This window comes from Gavia stellata, chromosome 15 (assembly GCF_030936135.1).
Source record: "Gavia stellata isolate bGavSte3 chromosome 15, bGavSte3.hap2, whole genome shotgun sequence".
Classification (NCBI taxonomy): Eukaryota; Metazoa; Chordata; class Aves; order Gaviiformes; family Gaviidae; genus Gavia; species Gavia stellata.
The window spans coordinates 22,386,617-22,406,860 of record NC_082608.1 but is presented as its reverse complement, the minus strand read 5'-3'; the positions used below and the strand labels follow the sequence as shown (position 1 = coordinate 22,406,860).

The window sequence follows — 20,244 nt, the reverse complement described above, 5'->3', positions numbered from 1 at the left end:
CGGTCAAAGGGCTCCCCGTACACCTCCAGGAGCCTCTGCACCCCGAGGGAGGGCACTGGAGTGGGGACCCCCAGCCCTTCATCAGCAAGCTGGAAGGTCCAGCGTCGTCAGGGCTTGGAGCGTTTTGGGGAGGGAAGGAGGCTGCAGGCTGGGGGAGGCACAAAGGGCGGGGGGGCTCAGGGGGAGAAAAAAGCCTCCAGCCCTTAAAGGCAAGATCCAGGAGAGGAAGAGGCAGGGGAACGGGACAGCAAATGGGCTTGGGGGAGGCCAGAAGGGGACTAAGCTGACTTGGGGCTGAGGGACAGACGCTGTAGATTAGCTCTGCCATGTTCAGACAGTCCTCGCCCCCCGCCGAGAGATGCGAAAGGTGCCTGGGGGGGCAGCCCCCCCTCCCCAAACGGAGTCCGTTCCCCGCAGCGAGAGCAGTGACTTTATTGGAGTGCGACACAAGTCGGGGGGGTGATTACAGAGGGTCGGGGTGGGGAGGGGAGACGCACACTCTCGGCTCAGTCCCAGTCCCCGTCGCCTTCGGGATTGTCGTCTCGGGGGGGTTCCTGAAACTGGATGTTCGCCAGCATGTCCCGCATGGCTGCCATGAGCCTGTTCACCCCCTGGTTAAGGTCCTGCCCTGCTCCAGCCTCTTCATCCCCGTCGTGCCTGATGTCCCCCTGCGAGAGAGCAGAGCTGGAGTGGCCAGGCAGGGAGCTGCCTGCCCGTCTGCAGCAGGCAGGGAGAGAGACAATGCCGCTTGCCAAAAAAGCATCAGGCTGTTCTGCAACCTGACGTTTACACGCTGCATATGCCAAGAGCCACTCCCTTTGCAGAAACACTGTGCAGTGGAAACTTCTGCGCACCTACAGCAGAAGTGCACTCTGATCTGCCCGCGGCAGCTGACTGCACATACCTGCAAGTTAAAATTTGGCAACAGCGATCGGAAGAAGAGAGATAAAGTGCTTTCGTTGGATGGATGATTCGTTCTGAAAGACAGAAGTCATACCATGGTTAAGTGGGAAGCTTGGTACTCGACCTCTCGCTGGGGCTGAGACAGCGCAGAGATGCTGGGGAGAACCATGCCGTCCGGACCAACACGGGGCCCCCCCTGAGCCAGCCCCAAAGCAGGGTATCGGGGGATTCTCAGGGATTTCTGACCCCGGGCAGCCAGCAGCTCGCCAGCCTCCAGGCAAAGCAGTCATTAAAAACACTTCCAGGTTTGCTCTGAGCCGGGTCAGCGCATAAGACACGTACGAGCTTCACCTGAACGGCCTGTGCGCACCACAGCTGGCTGCGCTTAAACCTGTGTTTACCCCAAACCACCTCAGTTAAGAAACAGCCAGAGTTTTTCAGCGGCCTTTGCCTTAATGGCTGTGAACAGCCGCCGTCTCCGACGGTGACCACCAAGGAAAAGCGGCAGGACCAGTCCTGCCTGTACGCTTTGCCTGTCGGCGAGCACCACAAGCCAGGCTGCTCTTCCTCCGAGATGGAGGAGGACAGCAGCTCCGAGCACCCACGTGCACCCAGGCCCGGGGCTGAGGGCGCGCCGGGAACAGGCCGGCTGTGCCGGTGCAGAAATGAGGGGTGGAGAAGGTACCTTTCTGGTCTGGTGTAGGAAATGATGGAGTCCAAAGGAGGTAAGGGATCGAACCCCATCACAGGCTGCGAGGTCACCTCCTGCGTGGGGGAAGAAGAAAGAAGGGGTGAAGGCTGCATCACCAGCAGCAGCAAACACCGAGGCACGGAGATGGCTGGACAGCCCTTCGTCGCGGGGAGCGCAACACAACCGGGCACCAGCTGCAGCCCGGCCTGCCCATACATGTCCCCGCGTGCCGCCCCAGGAAGCCGTGCATACAGGGAGGACGCTTCGAGGTCAGGGGGATGTCTATTGCCAGTGGCTGTGGCTCAAGACGTGCCCAGCAGGGACGCGAGGGCCGTCACGCCGCACACAGCAGCACCGTCTGTGCCCCGTCAGGGCCCCTCACCAGAGGCAGAGCAGCCGTGGCCTCCTTCATCTCCGAGAGGATGACATGCCGGTAGATATTCCTGGGTGCGCTCTGGTACCGCATCTTCCTCCTAAAGCAGGGAGGACAGAGGATTGCACAGAGCACACCTCAGCATAGCCAGCTTTGCATTTCTGCTTCTCTAGGTGCATCGTCAGCTTCATCCCCGGCTCTGGGGGGACACGCCGTATCGGACGGAGCTGGCTTAAGGCAAAGCCAAAGTCACTTGGCAGCTGCTGACCTCCAGAGGAAAGAGCAGAGCAGCTCAGGGCCACTGTACAGATCTCTCTCACCGGGTCAGCAGAGCAAACTAACTTTGGTTTAGGACAAGACATAATGCCTCTCCCTCCGGCTTCTCAGAGCTGGAAGGTGTTTCTAAGCACTCACCTGCCCCGTGCCATGCAGCCATCCCTGCCCCTCCCAGCCAGCAGCAAGCCCTCCACCCTCTCCGGGCAATTTCCAGCACACATGCAACAGCCAGGGCTGGGGGAAGCCAGTGCAGCACGCACTCCCCAGTGAGAGGTACAGCTCTTAATTCACGCTTGTGCAAAGCAGGGAAGAAGAACCTCTGCCTTCCTGGCCCCACAGTGTAACCCTTGGCATCAGCAGCCACCATCAGATCAGCAGTCGTGGGGATCTGAACAAGCCCCAGTGCCGCTGCGGCCCAGGCCCCCTCCTCTCTCATCTGCAGAGCCCTCTGGCCCGTTCCGTCCCCGTTTCAGCACCCATGCCTGGTACGAGAGCCGCTCACCTCCACCTGCCGCACTCACTTGCGCTCAGACTCCTCCACCAGCGGGTCCCGGGCATCCACCATGCGCAACACCTCGTGGACGTTGGTCTCCAGCCACGCCATGACAGCTGGGTCCTTCCACAGGGAGCGAGTCCTTGCCACGTAGAGGGATGTCAGCTGGTTCAAGGCGGGAGGCTGGCTACGGGAGACAGTCGTTATTCAGGGCACTCTCCTCCTTCCCGCCTGCAGGTCCCTGTGCGGGCTGGCAAAGGCTCGTCTCTGCACTGTGCTTCGGCGTGAGAACACAAAGAGAGGAATCGCAGGCTCCCTGCTTTGCTATTTCCATCTACCTTCACCAGTTTTTCTGCCTCCGTCTATTTTTGGGATAAGCACAGCCATGAGATGAAAGTTAACGCTGCCTTGACCCGAGGGGGAGACCATTCGCATGTTTAGGAGGACCACGTGTCAGGGAAATCCAGACTGGTAGGAGACAGCCTGCCCTGAGAGCACACGCACGTTGTTCTCTCTTACTACATGTACCGACAAGCTTCGGTATGAACTTCTGACCCATCCAGATTAAGGTGAGGTGGGTCTATTAGCGTTATCTGGTGGCCATTATGGGAATCCATTATCAAAGCATCTAACAGCCTACTCAGGAAAACCAAATATTCTCCTCCGCAGCTTTGTAACTCCATTAGCTGCCTGAGCAAGCAAAAGCCCCGCTACCGGCAAAATCGATTCCTCCTCTTTACTGAGAGCATCTCCAGGGCTTACCTTATCTGAGCATTCAGCCCAAAAAAGGAATGGGACGCGACCCTGGCATCGGGCTGCACACTGCAGTGATCCAACAACGGCATAAGAACTGCAGGAGAAAGTCAGACAGCTTGCTTTCAACAGCCCGGCGAGGAGCACCATGGAGTGGTCGGTCACCACTGCCAGGGCTGCAGAGAGACAGCCCCGTCCCGGGGGGCCAGCACCCCACCAGGGCGCTGAACGAGGACCCCCGTGAGGCGGGTGCGAGGATGCTGCTGGGGGTTATGCTGCGTTTTGATCTCTGTGTGGATGATGGAAATGGATCCAGAGTAAACAAAAAAGAACAACAAACTTTTTTCTCCCCCCAGTGAAATAGGGTGCAATTTTCTGCACTTAACGCTGCTGGCCTTTGAACTTGAACAAGGGTTTTATTTCAGTCACCATGACAAGCAACAAAAAAGATGGTTTCAGCCAACACAAACTAAACCTCTGTTTGAGAGCTGGTTATTCCTGCCTATAAAGACACACCCTCCTCTGGGCCCACAGGGGCTGTGTATCTCCTTTCATGGACAGCAGCACCAACTGGATGAAAGCAAGAGTGATGGGCACCCACAGAGATCACATCTAAAGCAGAGCAGTGCCTCGGAGGGAAAGCCGAGAGAGACTCGCCGACTCTGGTCTGGGCAACCCTGGGGTGAAACATCTTCCTGCTCCGAGACTCGGGTTCTCACCCTCCCCCTAGTCGCACGCCCGTGACCATCTCTAATGAAGGGGCATCAGCTGCTCTGAGGAGGGTGCACAGCAGGGAGAACAGTCCCTGATCTCGTCCTAACACGTGGAGGGCTCACGGCTGTGGGGACCCCACCGTTCTCTCGCCGGCCCTGCCGCGGTGCGGGGTGGGAAGGCTGAATCCCACCACCACCGCACCAGACGCTCGGACTCTTACAGCCGTACCTGCCGCTGCCGGTCTGCCCGAGCTGCGTCACCCTCTGAGTCAGGGCTCCCATCTCCCACGGACAGAGGCGAACGCCATTTACAACCCACAGGCAAGCTGCTGCCTCTGCATTTGACTGCCTGGAATCCAGCCTTCGCTCTCGCAGATGAAGACAGTGACAAAGCCTGCGGGGACGGACTTACCGGTGGGGACAGACTTACCGCTTGGGAACATGATCAACGCGAGCTGGATGAGCCGGGCGGCTTTCTCCCGGGCTTGGCTTAGCTCCAGCTCGGAGCGCTCCTCCTGCTGGCTCAGGAAGAAATAGGCCAGCGGCACCGAGAAGGCAAAATTGGGCAGCTGGGACAAATTCCGGTGACTCTGCAGGATCAGAGAGACAGATTTACCGAGAAATGATGCTATGCAGAACCATCTCGATGTGGCTGGGCTGCACACAGGGTGGGGTTTCTTGCTTGCTGGATTAAGTTACTTTCCAGCCGCTGGCTTGGTGCCCCCACAACTGAGTAAGCAATTTTGAGTTCATACAATCATTTGCAGGGTACCAGGATTACAAGAACATGAGACGGCCCTCAAAGGGCTAAGCTGGTTACGAAAACCTCATGTTCTCTGGCTCAGCAGCCCCCCTCCAGCCCACCCCAGGTGGGGAGAGCCCCAGGAACCAGCTCTCCCCTCTCTCACCAGGGCGGCCTGTTGGCAACTCACCTCCCACTCCTGGAACATGCGGGTCAGGAAGGTGTATTCTCTAGCTCGGAGGGACAGAAAATCGATCAGCAGCAGCACACACAGCGGGTCGTTCTCTGGATCAAGGCTTCAGAGGGAGGCGAGCACAAGGGGAGGAAACAAAATCAGTGTCACAAAAGCTGAAGTAGCTGCCCTCATTCCTAAGTCAAACAAGACTTTCCCACTAGCATCCAGAGAGCTTCTGTGACTCAGCAAGCGGAGACAGCGGGAACACGATTGTTCCTGCGTGGCTAGGATGACGGTGCAACACCCTGCCTTGTCTGCATCTCTGCAGAGAGGGACCCGTCGCTACCCGGGAGGAGGATCAATGGCCACAAACCGAGCAGGCTGAAGCCATCATCATACATCTGCTCCACAGAGACCCTGAGCTCTGCTGTAATAACCAGCCAGGCCCGCAGCTCAGCAGCCAAGAGCAAGGGCCACCCACCTCCCATCTCTTTAAGCCTCCTTCTCAACAACCACCTCTCTCCAAAGCAGCACCACAGGTAAGAGCACATGCTCAAAACTAACCTGTGACACTGCATCTATAAGGGGTGGAAACAAGCCCTCACTGAGCCTGGGAGCAGCAGTACACCACTGGGGTTTTTGTCCTGCCCGGGTTAAGGTTCGGTGCGTTGTTTGAAGTGTGTTCCCCCAAGCCTGAGACACCCTGCCTCATCCCACAGAGAACGGGGTGCAGCCCTCAGCGGGGTCACCTACCTCAGAATCAGCTTGCAGAACTCCAGGGCTGTCCGGGGACAGCCTCTCTTCTCCAGGAACATCAGATGCTTGAAGAGAGCCAGGAAGAAAGCCCTGCATGGGGAACAGGAGTGGGTTTCAGAAGGCAAATTTGGAGAGAAGCACCTCGTGCCACTCAAGAACAGGGACCCACGGTCCGCCCCAGCTCCTCGCCCCCTGAGCGCCAGCGCCACAGTGCAGCCGGGGGGGTCCAGAGAACCCAGCGTGGTGCAGTACAGGGTGCCACAGACCCTCCAGGACCCCATCTCTCTTTTTTTTTTTTTTTTCACTTTTTAAAATTTCTTTGTGCAAGCGTAGGGACAGCAAACCCATGCCCTACTCCATACCTGCTCCCCCAGCCTTGTGCTCTTGCAGACCAGCCAACAACTCAGGACAAGGGAAACAAGTAAATCCCCAAAGCCTGCATCCTGCCTTGTCCCAGCCTGCCCAGCCGCGCGGGAACAGTGACACAGAGCATGCACGACGCATGCCGAGGGAGGACTGACACCCAAATCGGGCGAGATACAGATCACAGCGTTCAGGTCACAGACAGTACAAAGCCTGTCAGCAAGCGGGTACTGGAAATCTGAGCAACCTCCAGGTACAGCAGTTTGGGAGAGATGACTTGTGTCAGCTGACTGGAAAATTCCCAGAATAAAGTCACCTTTCCCCACAGCTGCAGAGCTGTCATTACATAAAGAGCCGGGCCGGGAGCAGCGCGCGTGCTGGGGACGAAGGCCAGGCAGGCAGCACACAAGCAACCAAGCACAGCCGTAAACACTCAGCGAGTATTTTTGTGACAAAAAATAAGTGCCGTTTTGGGCTAAGGGGTACTAATCGCATGAGAAGGATGTGATGGGGATGAACAGTTACTGCTCCAGCAAGAAATCCCTTGGGAAAGAAGATGCTTTGCAAAGAAGCTTCAGTGCAAGAGCTGCCTGTACCCCAGCACCCATCTCAGGAGCCCTGCTGCTGCCTTGCTGAGGGGCACTGCCACCAACCGCCAAGCAACAGAGCCTGTTCCAACAGAAAGGGACATTCAAGGTCCCCCGCCACCACTCGCCAGCGTGGATGACGCAGCAGACGCTGTGAATCTGGGTCTCCGTGTCCAAAGTAGGCCAGGGCACACAGTGACGGCTCTCCGGCAGACGCGGGGCAGGCAGGCATGCCACCTACCTGTTCTCCGGCCGCCGGTAGTCCAGCCTGCAGGTCCCGCTGGTGAGACTGAAGACAGGGTGGAAGGTGCACTCCAGGCTGTAGAGCGCCCGCTCTGCAGACAGCAAGGACAACATCAGGGCACGCCACCACCACCCCGGTACGCCACGCGGCCCCACTGCTCATAAAACGGCAGTCGATTTGGCCCAGAAGACACTGATAATTGAGAGCTCTGTCAGCCATGAAATAAGCTTGTTCACACTCTAGCAAGGCACAAAGCTACTTCAGAGTATGTGGTCGCAGCAGATACCCAGGCAAGCGAGCCCTGTTCCCGTCTGCGGGCATTAGATCGTGCTCCGGTTGTGAAAAGTAACTCTTCTGGAGGAGGTCTAGGACTGAGGTCGGTACAGCTGCCTCTGTCACAACTATCTTCAAATGGGGAAGCCAAAGATCCTGTCCTCACTTGGCCTCTGGCCCCTCCTATCATGCTGGAGAGCACATGCCCTGCTAAAACAGCACATCTGACACCAGAAACTGCAGCACAGCAGTCCGCGGGGCAGCCATCCTCCAGGATGCCTCCTGCCCCCAGGCAGCCTGTGGTGCCCCGAGGAGTAGAGCCCGACGTGCTGACCTGCGAGATGCTGGTCAGAGGCAGACAAGGCAGGCTGGCCCGAAAGGCTGGGCAAGCTCCCCGCAGAGGACATAGGCTTCCTGGAGCGTCCCTTGCACTGCTGGATCTCGTAGCTACTAAACCAGACCCTCCTCCTGCAAGGGACGTCCTGCAGGTGAGACCCCGCCATGACCAGACAATCCTTCCATTCATTTTGAAGGGGAACGCTGATGTGCTTTGCCCCAGACAAGCACGTCTGGCTCTATTTAAAAGCCTCCAGCAAAAGCTGCTGGTCTCCAGGATCACGTAAGGCTGAGCACTCACGGCCCAGGGTCATAGGCACGGACCTAAACCAACACTTCTGGTTTGCTGCTTCTCCGTTGAAACAACCCAAAACTGAACCAAAAGCCTTTGATTACTAATTCACGCCAGGACATCTGCTCCTCACCTCAGCTCTTACCTACGAAATCACGGGCCATCTCCTGATCCTCCTGCATCCGGCACACGTCGCTGAGCTGCAGAAGGGAGTCCACATGGTACGGGTTCATCTCAAGCAGCAGCTACAGAAGAGCATGAGCTTGATTACACAATGGCACAAATCACTGGTTTCTCATGCACTCTGCCTACGAGGCAAGCTCTGTAAGCGTGGCGGGGAGGCAAACACCCTGACACCGTGCCTAAGAAAGAGAGGCTGTTCTTGCCCCTGGGTCTGAAGGTGAAGAAATCCTGACCCACACCATCACAGAGGCAATGCTCAGACTGTAGCGCAAGGCTGGGGACGCACCTCACGTGAAAGGCTAAAACTATAGATTAAAAGAGGACGAGATGGACCTCTAGTACCTCCAAAAGCAGATGCCTGGGAAAGAGGACACAAAGCAGGGGACATGTGATGACTCCCAGCACACTCTAAGCCGCCAGCCTTTAGGGGTTCAGGGACCCCCGCTGTCAAAAGATGCCATTTATAGTCACAGTGTCTCCTCTCGTGAAGTTGTTCGCTTACTGACCCAGGTACCTTTCCAGAACCCCAGCTCTGCGGCACAGAAAGCCACTGCTTAAGCACAGAATGCGAAGAACTTCCTTTAATCCCAACCTGCCAGCTTCATCCCTGTGTTGGAAGGGATGGCAGGGACATCTCTCCCCACCCCAAGCAGGATCTGAACCCTCGATCGCAGCTTCCCCCAGGTACCTCCCTCCCAGCCGACCCAGCTTTTCCAGCACAGAGGCCATGCCAGGCTTTTGATCATCTTTGCTGTCCTCCTCTGAATCTCCTCCAGCTCCACCATACCCTTTTGAAGGTGAGGGCGCAGAACGGCACACAATATTCAAGATGCAGGCAGCAGGCATAATTACCTTTTTGTTTTATTCTCTGTCCCTTAACAATTCTGAACATTTGATCAGACTTTTGCTTCCTCTGGGTACTGAGAGGACATTTTCATACATTTATTACAATTCCAGGATCCAGCTCCTGAATGGTAATGGATTAAAAATATTTTCTTCCAGGCTTCAGAATAGAAGTTTAACCTCACCTCAAAAACCTCTGCATTCACTACTTTTTCCAAGTACCTAAAAACTCAGTTTCAGTATGAAAATACTGAAGCTACTTCAGATCTCACAGTTTAGTTTTGGGATTTTTTTTCCCTAAAAAAAGGAAAATGCAGCTTCAAAAGCTCCAGAAGTTGTACATCTGCAGGGTGCTGGCCAGCGTGAGCACCTACAGTACAAAGCCTTTATGTTCTAGGCTGTCCCAGCCCAGCGCCTTTGCCTTGCTGCCACTTGCCTGACATTTTACCCCTTCCTTGCTTGCTCTTAAATTCCTTTCTAGTTCTCATTTTTGGAAGAGATGGAGCACCTAGGGTCACCGTGATGGCAAGAAGTGCTCTTCACGCACTTACAACTTCACCAGCAACACCCTTTTAACCCACTAGCAAGAGCAGAAAAACTTTCCCTGAGCAGAAGGCCCAAAAAATCATGTTTTGCATGCTGAAACCACAGCAGCAAGGCAGATCTGGACTCCAGCTATGTGAAACTGTGGCTGTTACAGACAAACTGGTTGGGGGTTTGAAGTACTTCTGGAATCAGCAAACCCCTGTCTGTTACAGGAAATTGAAAGACTAAAGCTGTAGGAATATCTTCAAACATAGCCAGACCCACTTGAACAGGGACAGAGCATAAAGACTAAAATGTACCGTGGAAATCCATCCTGCTCTGCACAGCCACGTGAGACCGTGTTTGAGCTGTCCTTAGGACACTGGCCCTCAGGTTGATCGCTGCTGCGTAGGAACTACCTCGCATCATTTAATGCGAATCCCTCAGTTCAGTCAGCAGGCAGAGCTGATGAGCTGGAGAGAGCAGTGGCCATGAGCAGAGGGTGGGAAAGTAGAAGGAAGTAACCTTTATTTAGTAGACAATGGCCTCTTTAAGAAACTTCTCCAGGGCATGTATCCGAGCTCATGTGGCCAGGGTTTTCAGAGCAAAAATACCTCAATTATGGTTCAGTAGGGTGCAGAGCAATTTTACTGTTGCTTATCACTACAAACTATAAATGTTACCATACAGTTTAATAAGCTTGGACACGCATGAAGAACTTTCAACACAAAGACTGTTTTGCTGAAATACCAAGAAAAGGCACATTTTTCATCCATGCAGGAGTTTATAAATAGAACAGTTGTTAGTTTAGATTCCCATTTAAAGATCGGTTTATACAATATTTTTCCTTTCCCAGCTGAAGAGCTGAGACAAGGGAGCTTTATTCCTACCCCTTCAGCCAAATGGGTCAGCTCCTGCGGGCTTCTCTTCCAGATGGCTACCTGCCATGCTCTCGGGCAGAGCCACCGAGGCTCGGCCACCAGCCGCTGGACCTCATTTGCACCAAGGTGGTCACTTATCTTATGAATAAGGTGAAAGCAGAGCTCAGAAAGTAACATTGCCTCACCCCACACAGAGGGAGCAAAGGGCTCTACTGCTCAAAATGAGACCAGCAAAAAACAAGCACCAGGATGCATCAGCCCACCTCCCCTGCCAGAGAAAGGGGCTGCAGGAGGTAACAGCACAGGGAACCCAATTTCACAACGTACCACAATGTTGTTGGGGTCCATGGACTCTACAGCATCCAGGAACTTGAACTGCACTTGCTGGTACTCGCGATGGTGCTCAAATGTGAAGTACTGCACTCCCCTCCTGGTGTCCAACAGCTGCATGGCAATACCTGGAAGGTGCACGCGAGACGTGGGTACCACTGCTGCCCGCCTGCGGGCACAGCGGCAAGAGAAGCCCTTCCGCTTTCTTGTCACACAGAAAGCTCATTCACACCACTGAGTCCAAAGCCAGACGTGTTTTTAGAAACTCCCAGAGAATTTCACTCCTTTCCCTCCTCTCATGAGGCAAAGTCCGAAACCCACCCGAGAAGTCCAGGCAGCTTGCTCTCCCCATGGATATTTCCCATTATCCAGCCAGACTGCTGTAAGAGGGGAAGTACTCATCACCTGCTACCTCCAATATGGGGACACACCCCCCCCTCAAATGCTAAGATAGAGGTATTTCCATCAGCTGACGAGCAGCTCCCTTTCAACCAGGCAAAGCCTGGGCCTGGCAGCTGATGAAAGCAGTTCCCATTTCCGTGCGCGGAGGCTCTAGGAAAGCCAGGCTGGCAGGAATGGCCGCCCATGCCAACACGAGCACAGGACTGACGCACCCCATCGGCTAGCGGCAGCGCGGTGCTTCGGGAGGCGGCACTGAAAGCCTCACCTGTTTTGCTGTAGCGCGGCCAGGTGTTCTTGGGAGCCGTCAGCCACGTGCTGCGGACATACTGGCGCTGCCTTTGCCTTGGCCTGAGGAAATAAACACGAGAGGTCACAGTTTCTCCGTGCTAACAGAATGAGGAGTGCTGAAACCAGCCAGAAAAAGGATGATTCAGGGAAAAAGAGATCCAACTTCCTCCCCAGCTGCAGCCCTGCCACTCGGAGCTTTTTCCCAGAGCTTTAACATGTTTGCCTTCAAGACACAACATACCTTCGCTCAGGCTCTGCCTTACTTCAGCCATTCCTCTTTGGGCCAGCCAGTGCCTCCAGCATTTCCACTTCAACAGTTTCTCTCCCCTGTTTTTATTCCTGCCAAGTTGTCAGCTGCCTCTTCGCTTCAAACAGCTTCCCAGGTCCAATTAAGAGAGCCCCATATCCCTCTGACTCACCTCTCTTCCCAACAGTGCCTTCAAATGTCAGCTGACTTAGCTTAAGCCATACTCACAAATGCAACCAATTTATTGGTTCAGGGCAGGAGGAATTCAGAAATCAAGGCCACTCTAAGAAAGTCACGTCTCCTCAGTAAGGGACTGCTGCTTCTTCCTCAAGCACTAAATATTCTTCAACAGACTCTCTCAGAGAAGTCTTCTGCTTCCACCATCACTGCTCTGAGCTTATACCCTTCTTATGTGCACATTTTTCAACCAGCTCATGACAGCGGGGATTTCTGGATAACACTGACTACAGTGCGAAGGATAGCTGCATAGAGACCTCACACCCAAGAAGCAGTAGGTTCCTGGGCCCCTGAAAGCAAGGGCATGAGACCCTCTGGAAAGTATTCAGGGTTCACTCTGTAAGACATCAGAGACTTTGGAATAGCAACAAGCGACAAACACTGGAGAAAGAAAAAAGAAAAACTTAAAAGAGTCTATACTCTATGAATTTGAAGGAAAGGACTTTAGAAGGGTGTTTGACAGTAAGTGAGAGGCAAAAATCAGCAGAAGAAAAAGCAAATGCTGGAAAAAGCCTGGACAAGTTTTACTACCCTCCTCACACATACCACAAAAAGAAGTATTCTCCTGTCCCAGCAAATGACTACTAAATGAGTAAGACACCCTGAACCCTGGGTTCCCTGCCCAGGTGTGGCACCGGGGACTTGGTAAGCTGTACCAAAGGAAGGACAGACACACTGACTCGGACTTTGAAAAGGTTTAATATTAAATTCTGGACTAACCTCTGATCACCAAGAACAGCGCGAGCCCCAAAGTATCTCTTCAACTCATTCTCTGGATTCAAGTTTCTGCGAAGGTTGAAAGAAGAAAGAAAAGCTACCGTCAGTTAAACATAGCCAGAAGTCTCACACTCGAGTCTTCTCCATCAGTGCCGAGTGTTATGTACCTTGAACTGTCTCTGGCCAAGCCCCTGAACTGTCACACCCACCACTGATCTGACACAACAAACCTAAAAATGGTCAGAACAGGAGGCATCGAAACCCTTGTTCAGTCAGATCCGTATTCCTTCGTGCTCTGCTCCTGAACAGTGCCGAGCTGGGGAATACTGCTGCTGCCCTCTCCAGGGCAGCTGGGGCCTTGGTCTGGGATACTCCCAGGACAGCCGCCGTTCAGGAGTGCACGCTGAGGGTACGCGCACCTGGAAAACATGAGATACCTGCTGCTGAGTCTAGCAATGGCAGCCTGCAATTCGGGGCAAGCACCATAATCACTGCACAGAGGCTGGCAAGGATTAAAACACATTTTTTTTGTACGAAGATCTTGCATCAGAGCATGACAACACCTACAGTTTTCTTGATCTAACATTTGGCCCAGAGAAGGAAGGCGTATTTGAGAGGGGTTTCTCTCTGCCATCCAGCGAGCAGGGCTTGAAGACAGGGAGTGGGAAGGCTGAGATCCAGCACTGCCAACCCTCACCCGCTTGGAGATTATCCAGCTCTCAAAGGTTTCTGAATAATGTTTACTTAACCAGAGCTGTCACTGAGGTTTAAAACCACCTCTAGATAAACAAACATTCTGCCTTTACTGAAGTGTCCCTGAACAGGCTGCGCTAGCACTGAGTGCCCACCAGCCTTGACGCAGTGTTGATGTTTCAAAACCCGGACTGGTTAAGTTGTCCCAGCTACGAGTTTAAATGTTTTCTCCAAAATCAGGAAGAGCTGCCAGCGTCTGCACCAGCCCAGGGCTCCGAAACACACTGGACCCACCAGCTGGCCCATTCCCAACAGACCCAGATCTCACAGGTCTCAAGTCTGAGGCTGATTAATTCTTCAGCTCTTGGACATGCTTTGCATTTAGTCCACTTTGCTGATGGTGACACGCGGGAAAGGTTAGACAAGCCTAACCAGCTTTCCTGGTGAAATTAGCTCCTGGCACTGCTTAGCCCTCCTCGGAGGACAGCACATGCTGTACTGGCGCCTCTTGCTCACAGCGCCCGGCCTGAATGCAGCCGGTCACCCAGCCAGGCGAGTTTGATTGCAAAGCCTTATGCACCAGGGCTCTCAGCAGCTCTGCAGAGATTCTCCTAGAGAGTCAGGGAGTGTTTTAGACTGGAAGGCACCGCTGGAGGTTAATCTCATCCAGACACCCACTCAAACTAGGCTTGACAGCGGAGAAGACCAGTCACTGCTCAAAGCTGAACACAGCTCTAAGAGCAATGGTTAGAGACAGGGCTGTGCACAACCATTACCACAACCCCTTTCAGGCAAGGTCCTGAATTCACGGCCAGTTCACACTGGTAGGCTCCCAACTCCCTTCCTTGGGGGAACAGATATCCCTGCCACGCCCAAGGCCAAAATCAGGAAGGAAGCAAGCACTACCTGTGCTCTACGTAGAGCAGAGGCCTGCTGTCAGCAATTATTCCGCTCTGGGTTTGCTGTGATAGCCCATTGGTATCCTCAATCTTCTCCAGCAGGCTGTCGATGTCTTCCAGGTCATTGTCTTCCTTAAGATAGGCACACACAAAGACAAGGCAGTTATTACAGAATGAGTCACCGTGGCACGCAGGTCACCCAGCAGAGATCACACCCAGCTGCTCATCCCCATCTCCGTGCGATACTGGTGCAGCTCCTACCACTTGCCCTGCTGCTACCCCATCGCCCACCTTAGGTACACACGTACTGGCTTTTATCGAGGCCTCCTGCTCACTGCTCAGCCCTCTATTCCCTCAGGAATCCCACCCAGAGCCTGCTTTCCCTGCCCAACTGCCCCCGCAAGGGCTGGCTACTCTTCCCCGCTTGCTCAAGGTATCATAGGGCTGTTGCTTTTCACACCACTGTGACTCCAAACGTGCCACTGAATATACCTAGTGTGGGCAAGAGCTGGCAGGCTGTCTGGTCTTTGGTCTGCCCCTTCCCACCCAGCCTGCACTGTGCTTTGTCTGGTTTATTTATACTACAATCCCTGTAATATCATGAAATCTTGGGGCGCCGATTTTAATCATAAATATTGAAATAATCAGCCTTTACCATCTACCTTCCACAGAAACACTAAGTTACTGCTGTGACCCTTGTAATAAGATAACAAACACTCCCATGATTTTAACCCTGCTCTAATGTATTGCACCCTCACTTTCCCCGTCTTCTAACAACCCAAAGAATATATCCAGCAGCACACATTCAACAGTTGTATAACACTTTTATCCTGATTTCCCTCTATTTTCCCCCACAAATAGGGAGTGACGCATTTCTTATGTGGCCGTTTCACATCCTCCTCATGATGTACGTGGGTGGAACACGGAATTCCATTCACAACACCCAAATAGCACTACGAGCTTGCCTTTTCCAGCTAAATATAGCCCCTCCGCGTGGAGTGGATACATGAAGAGTTTAGAACGTGCTCTGCATGTAAGTGCTTGAACAAAGGTAGTATTTATCTCTAGTTACCAAATCAAACTGCCTGTTTCTGGGTATGAAGTCTCCCTAGAGCCTACAGCTGGCAGATGTCACCCTATTGCTCATTATCCTCGGACTGGGAGAGGAAACAGGCTCTTTGACGGGGTTTTCTGTCTCAGTAACTCACTCTGAGCTCACCCAGCTGAATTCCCGGGAAAGAGGCAGCCAGCCGGGCACCCACACCGGCATCACGGCTCACCCATTCTGCACTTCAGTGTACTGTGGCTCAGGATGTTTAGCCAAGGATCTCCCCTGAGCGAATAGTTAAGACTCTTAAACTTTAGCAGAAAACTAGCTCCCACTTGAACTTCATTTCTATTGCCTTTAAAAGACCAATGACTGTAATCTATTTAGTCTCCTAGCCTAGCTCAAGTAGATAAAGCATATTCAAGCGTACACATTTGTCTCTTACGGTTTTATCCACAACAAACACAGCCACTGGGTAAATTTCTCACTCCAAGCACACTTCCTTAGGGGTAGACAGCTTAGAGAGAATCACCGTCCCCTTGCTCCCTTCAGCACTGAGGGGACGGAGCAGATCCCGCGGGAAGAGCACTTCGCAGTGCCTTTGCTGATAATGTGCTGGCAGATACTCCTGCCAGCATTCAGCTATCAGATGTCAAACTATAGAGAAGGCGCGTGGCTGTGCATGGAGAAGGGAACGTGAACAACAGCTGGCAGCGAGAGCTCTGTATGGCTCTGCAGAGCCGGGAGAGCTACCTAAGTAGGGCACGGAAAACATAATGAAAATGCAAAGTCCCTCGCACAGTACCCCCTCCTGTGCGAAGCCTCGAACCGGAGATGAAAAGATGCCACTGCGAGGATTCCAGCTCTAAGCATCTGCAGCAGAGCTGCGCCAGTCCCAGCTGCTTGAAGGACCACAGTCAAAAGCTGCTATTGCCATTTCGTAATTTTAAATGAGTACAATGCAAAAAGAAGCATTTTTGCCTCAAAATCTTTTCTGCAGCCACCTCAGAGTAGCCACTTTGTCAACCCCAAAGCAGAAATTAGCACAGTCACTAACTTTCAGAGCAAACGCAGACATACCGGAGTCTCCTCTGCTGAAGTTTTCTTGGTTTTCCTTTTCTTCTTTTTCTTTCGTGGCTTGTTACTCAACACAGGCTGCAAAGAGAAACGGAACAGCTGTCAGAGCATGCCCACGGACCACAGGGATGAAAGCTCCACGGGGGGAGAAGAGTATTTCCCACGGGGATCAGCATGCCAGGAGGGCCCTTAAATGAAACCAATATTCATTCTTCCAAGTTTGTCAGCGAGTGGAAATTAAGGCGCAAGGAGAAAAATGGAGGAAAGCACCAAAGTTTTACAAATGCAAGGGTTAAATCTCAGCTGACTTTCACATCGACGTCTCAGACTAAAAAACCAGGCAAGAAAGTCTTTAGATAGGCCAGATGTGGAAGAAACGTTTCAGCCCTCCTTCACTCCCTAGAATAAACTTTATTTCGGTCTTTCTAGTGAGGGTGACAGTTTCATCAGTCACTCCAGTCTCCACAGAAACCAACAGCTGCCCGAAAGCACCACGCGTTACAGGCTCCTCTCGCTGCCGACGCAGTTACTTCAGCTCACGATGCTGCGTGGCGTTCCCTAACCCGACAGGCACGCTGCGGACCACGCTGGCTCTTCCCCAGGGCGTACAGAGCTAAAAAATACATTTCCAGGATCTACGCAGGTAATATGGTGAGTAACAGCATTACCAGAACAAGCCCACAGCTCCCGAGCTGATTTCAAAACCAGGGGAATGTGCAGCCTGGATGTGGCTCTACCAAACGGCAGGGAGACGCCTGCCGAGGGCTCCCACGTTTCTACCTGGGAAGCTCTGAGAGGAGCAGCAGGTGCACCCTGCAGTGCTTACGCAGCAAATTCACCAGGTCAGGGCCTGCAGGAGCCACCGCTCACACCGGGACCGGCCAAGCAGAGCTCACACCGCACATCCAGAGCATTCCCGAGCCCCTGGGCTGGCTGAGGCCACCAGCACAGCTGAACTGCGCACAGACAGTGGTCTTTGCTCCTCGGGCCACATCGCCGGGCACCCACAACCCACAGACACGCACCCCAAACGCTGAGCCCTAACCGGTGAGGCCAGGGGGCCGATCCCCCTTCGCTCCTGCCATCCTCATCTCCAGTGAGACATGGGCTAGACTTGCAATGTGAAATTATTAATTAAAGTGCCCGTCTCCCTACCTGCTTCTGCAAGGTGACACTTCTGAGCTGATACAGACCACAGGAGGGGATCTTAACACAAAACAACAACAAAACGCTCCAGAAAAGAGTAAGTTCAATGTTTAGTTTACGTCGTTTGGAGTCTTCACGTCACCCACTCCAAAACAAATGCTTCACTGAGTGTTTACCCACCAGCCCAGCCCCACATACGGTGCAGAGCTCAATTAATTGTGCAGCGAAGGGAGCAGAGAAGCAATCTCCGTTTCAGAATCCCAGGGTGCTTTTCTTCCCACGCGCTTTGCCTGACCTCAGCGCTCGTGAGGACGCAGGACACGGTCTTTCTCGGGAAACTCTCCACTGTGGCTGTAAAATCTCCCCAGATCCTAGGCAAAAACCCAACCCTCAGCACCAAACTGCTCATTCGCCTCCAAATCTGGACCCCTGAGCCCAGGTTTAAGCTCCCTGCACGCGTCCCTCCCCTGAGACTCACATCCTCAGACTCTGACAAAACCCAGGCAGACGTGAAAAGAAACACAAAGCTCCTCAGCTCTCCTCAAACAGAGACAGGGAGGTAAGAAACCCTCTCTCTGCACCTCACACAGTGACAGCCATCATCACCAGATACCTATGGTTTAGTTACCGTTTGGTCCGGCTGCTCTGTCTCCTCCCCACCTCTCTGCCCATCGCCTTCAGCCTTTTCAGTTACAGCCCCTTTGTTGTTCCCTTCTGCTGCATCCCGCTCGCTGAGCCGGACATCCGCTCGCTCCTCTCTGGATGGCGGCTCGTCCTCCGACTCCTCGGCGGTGATCTGTGCAAACAGACGGACAAGCTGCAGCAACAGCCGGCGCAGGGCTGCACTCTGCCCTCTCCTGCACCCAAGGGACAGAATTCCCCGGGGATCTGATCTGTTCCTCTCCCACCTGCAAACGGAAGAGAAAAACGTGGCAGAAGCAGCGCAGGGCTCAGCTGCCCGACTGTCTTCTCCAGCAGACGGATGGGGACGACCCCTCATTTCAAGTGTGTCACCCAGTGGGTGCCTGGAACAGCCCCGCACCCACCGACTCGCTGGAGGGGAGCACAGGGCCACGGCGATGCGTCCACTGCACAGCACGGCCGACAGAAAAGAGCATGGCCCTATCTGGACTCTGCTCTTCTTTGGGAAGAGCCTCCAAAACCAGCCTTGCCTATGCTCACACAGCCAAGCCTCAGGGAAGGAGAGGGAACCGCTGGGGCTGGCCAAGGTGCCCAGAGAGGAAGGACCAGGCTCTGTCACCCCAAGAACCCATCTGCGCCATCAGGGCCTGCCTGACCCCCGACCTCCAGCACTGGGATCTTGCGGGGCTGAGAAGGTGGCAGGAATGCTCCTAAAACCAGTTTCACCCTCTATTTGACCACCCCAGTACTCAGGCCCAGCTCTGATAACAGCCCAACCCAGCCCACCCAGCCCCTCCCAGGCCTCCCTCCAATTCTCTCCCAGTTCAGCCCCAGTTGCTGCCCCCTGAAGCCTTCCCTACACCCCCCATCCCACCCCAGCTCCCTCCCTTTCCTACCCCCCAGCTCACATCCCCCCGCCTGAGTCTCCCCCAGGCCCTCCCACTCACCCACCATCCCAAACCCCTCGATCCCACCCCAGTCACTGCCCCCGAGTCACTCCCTCTGACAAACTGCCACCTTGGTCCCCCCCACCCTGCCCCCTGGGCCACTGCCACCCCTCTCGGTCACTGCCACCCGGCCCCCCTGTTCCCTCCAGTCACCCCCCCCAGTAAGTGCCCCCCTCACAGCCACTATCACCTTTCAGCCCCCCACCCTCCCAGTAACTGCCACCCCAGCTGCCCCCCAGTCGCTGCCACGCCAGCTGCCCCCTCCCAGAGCCACTGCCACCCCAGCTGCGCCCTCCGAGCCCCCCCCAGGCCCCGCCACCCCTCAGGCCCCAACCTCTCCCCCGGCACTGTCACCTCCCTCACCAGCTCGAAGCGGTTGCTGACACCGGTGCTGGCCGGCCCGCGGCGTCCCCTCCCGGCGGCGGCTGGCGGTGGCCCCTCCCGGCCGCGCTCGGGGCCGGGGTCCAGGCCCAGCTCGCCCAGCCCGGGCTCCTCCTGGCCCCGCTGCTCGCCCCGCAGCCGCCGCAGGGCCCGCCGCGACATGGAGCCCCGCGACGCACTGCGCCTGCGCGCACACCTCCCGCTGCGCCTGCGCCGTCCCGTCCCGACCCACTGCGCCTGCGCCCAGGCGGCTGACGCGCCGAGGCAGATCCACCCCCTGTGCCGACGCATTGCGCCTGCGCGGGCCTCGCCTCCCTGCCCTCTCCACCCGACCCCTCCCCACCGCGCCTGCGCGTCGGCGGACAGCACGCCTGCGCGCCCCGCCTGCGGCGCCACACACCACACCCCCCCCCCCTTAGTGCGCAGGCGCACTGCACAGTTGCCCGGGTCGTACTTCACGCCCTGCGCGATTACCGCGTGAAATATGTCTCGGGGGGGGGGAGCGTGGGAACGTGCACTTTCCCACGGTCCTTGTGCGGGGTCACGGCGGGGCACAGCCCGCGGACACGGGTGGGACCCGGGGGACAGGCCGGGGGGAGCGCAGGGGGACAGCCTGGGGTGGGCCTGGGGACACGCAGCGGGGCAGGGGGCAGGTTGGGTGGGCGTGGGAATGGGGCGGGGGGGGTCCCACGGCCCCTCTGCGGGGTCGCAGGTGGGGCACAGCCGAGGGGGGCGGGAAGGGTGACCGCGGGGGGGGGCAAGCACACGATCGGGGGGGCCACAGTGGG

General features: G+C 55.1%; 1 protein-coding gene across 1 annotated transcript; it reads right to left on the bottom strand.

The window, feature by feature from the left end:
* Positions 1-423: 423 nt before the first annotated feature.
* Positions 424-19,618, bottom strand: TCF25 (transcription factor 25). Its single transcript, XM_059824925.1, has 18 exons — positions 19,439-19,618; positions 18,115-18,282; positions 16,344-16,418; positions 14,223-14,347; positions 12,627-12,692; positions 11,400-11,482; positions 10,730-10,860; positions 8,116-8,215; positions 7,067-7,160; positions 5,873-5,965; positions 5,135-5,240; positions 4,633-4,792; positions 3,499-3,586; positions 2,765-2,923; positions 1,977-2,067; positions 1,589-1,668; positions 905-977; positions 424-668 (listed from the first exon to the last, which is right to left on the bottom strand). The coding sequence occupies exons 1-18, from the start codon at positions 19,616-19,618 to the stop codon at positions 507-509; spliced, it is 2,034 nt and encodes a 677-aa protein (XP_059680908.1). The 3' UTR covers positions 424-506.
* Between the last annotated feature and the right edge of the window lie 626 nt (positions 19,619-20,244).

Excerpts from the sequence above, each read along its gene's own strand:
- TCF25 (XM_059824925.1), bottom strand. The coding sequence starts at position 19,618 with ATGTCGCGGCGGGCCCTGCGGCGGCTGCGGGGCGAGCAGCGGGGCCAG. Across the intron at positions 2,068-2,764 it reads GTGGAGGAGTCTGAGCGCAA|GAGGAAGATGCGGTACCAGA; the intron begins GTGAGTGCGGCA and ends TCCCTGCTTTAG. Across the intron at positions 669-904 it reads TGCCAAATTTTAACTTGCAG|GGGGACATCAGGCACGACGG; the intron begins GTATGTGCAGTC and ends GCTCTCTCGCAG.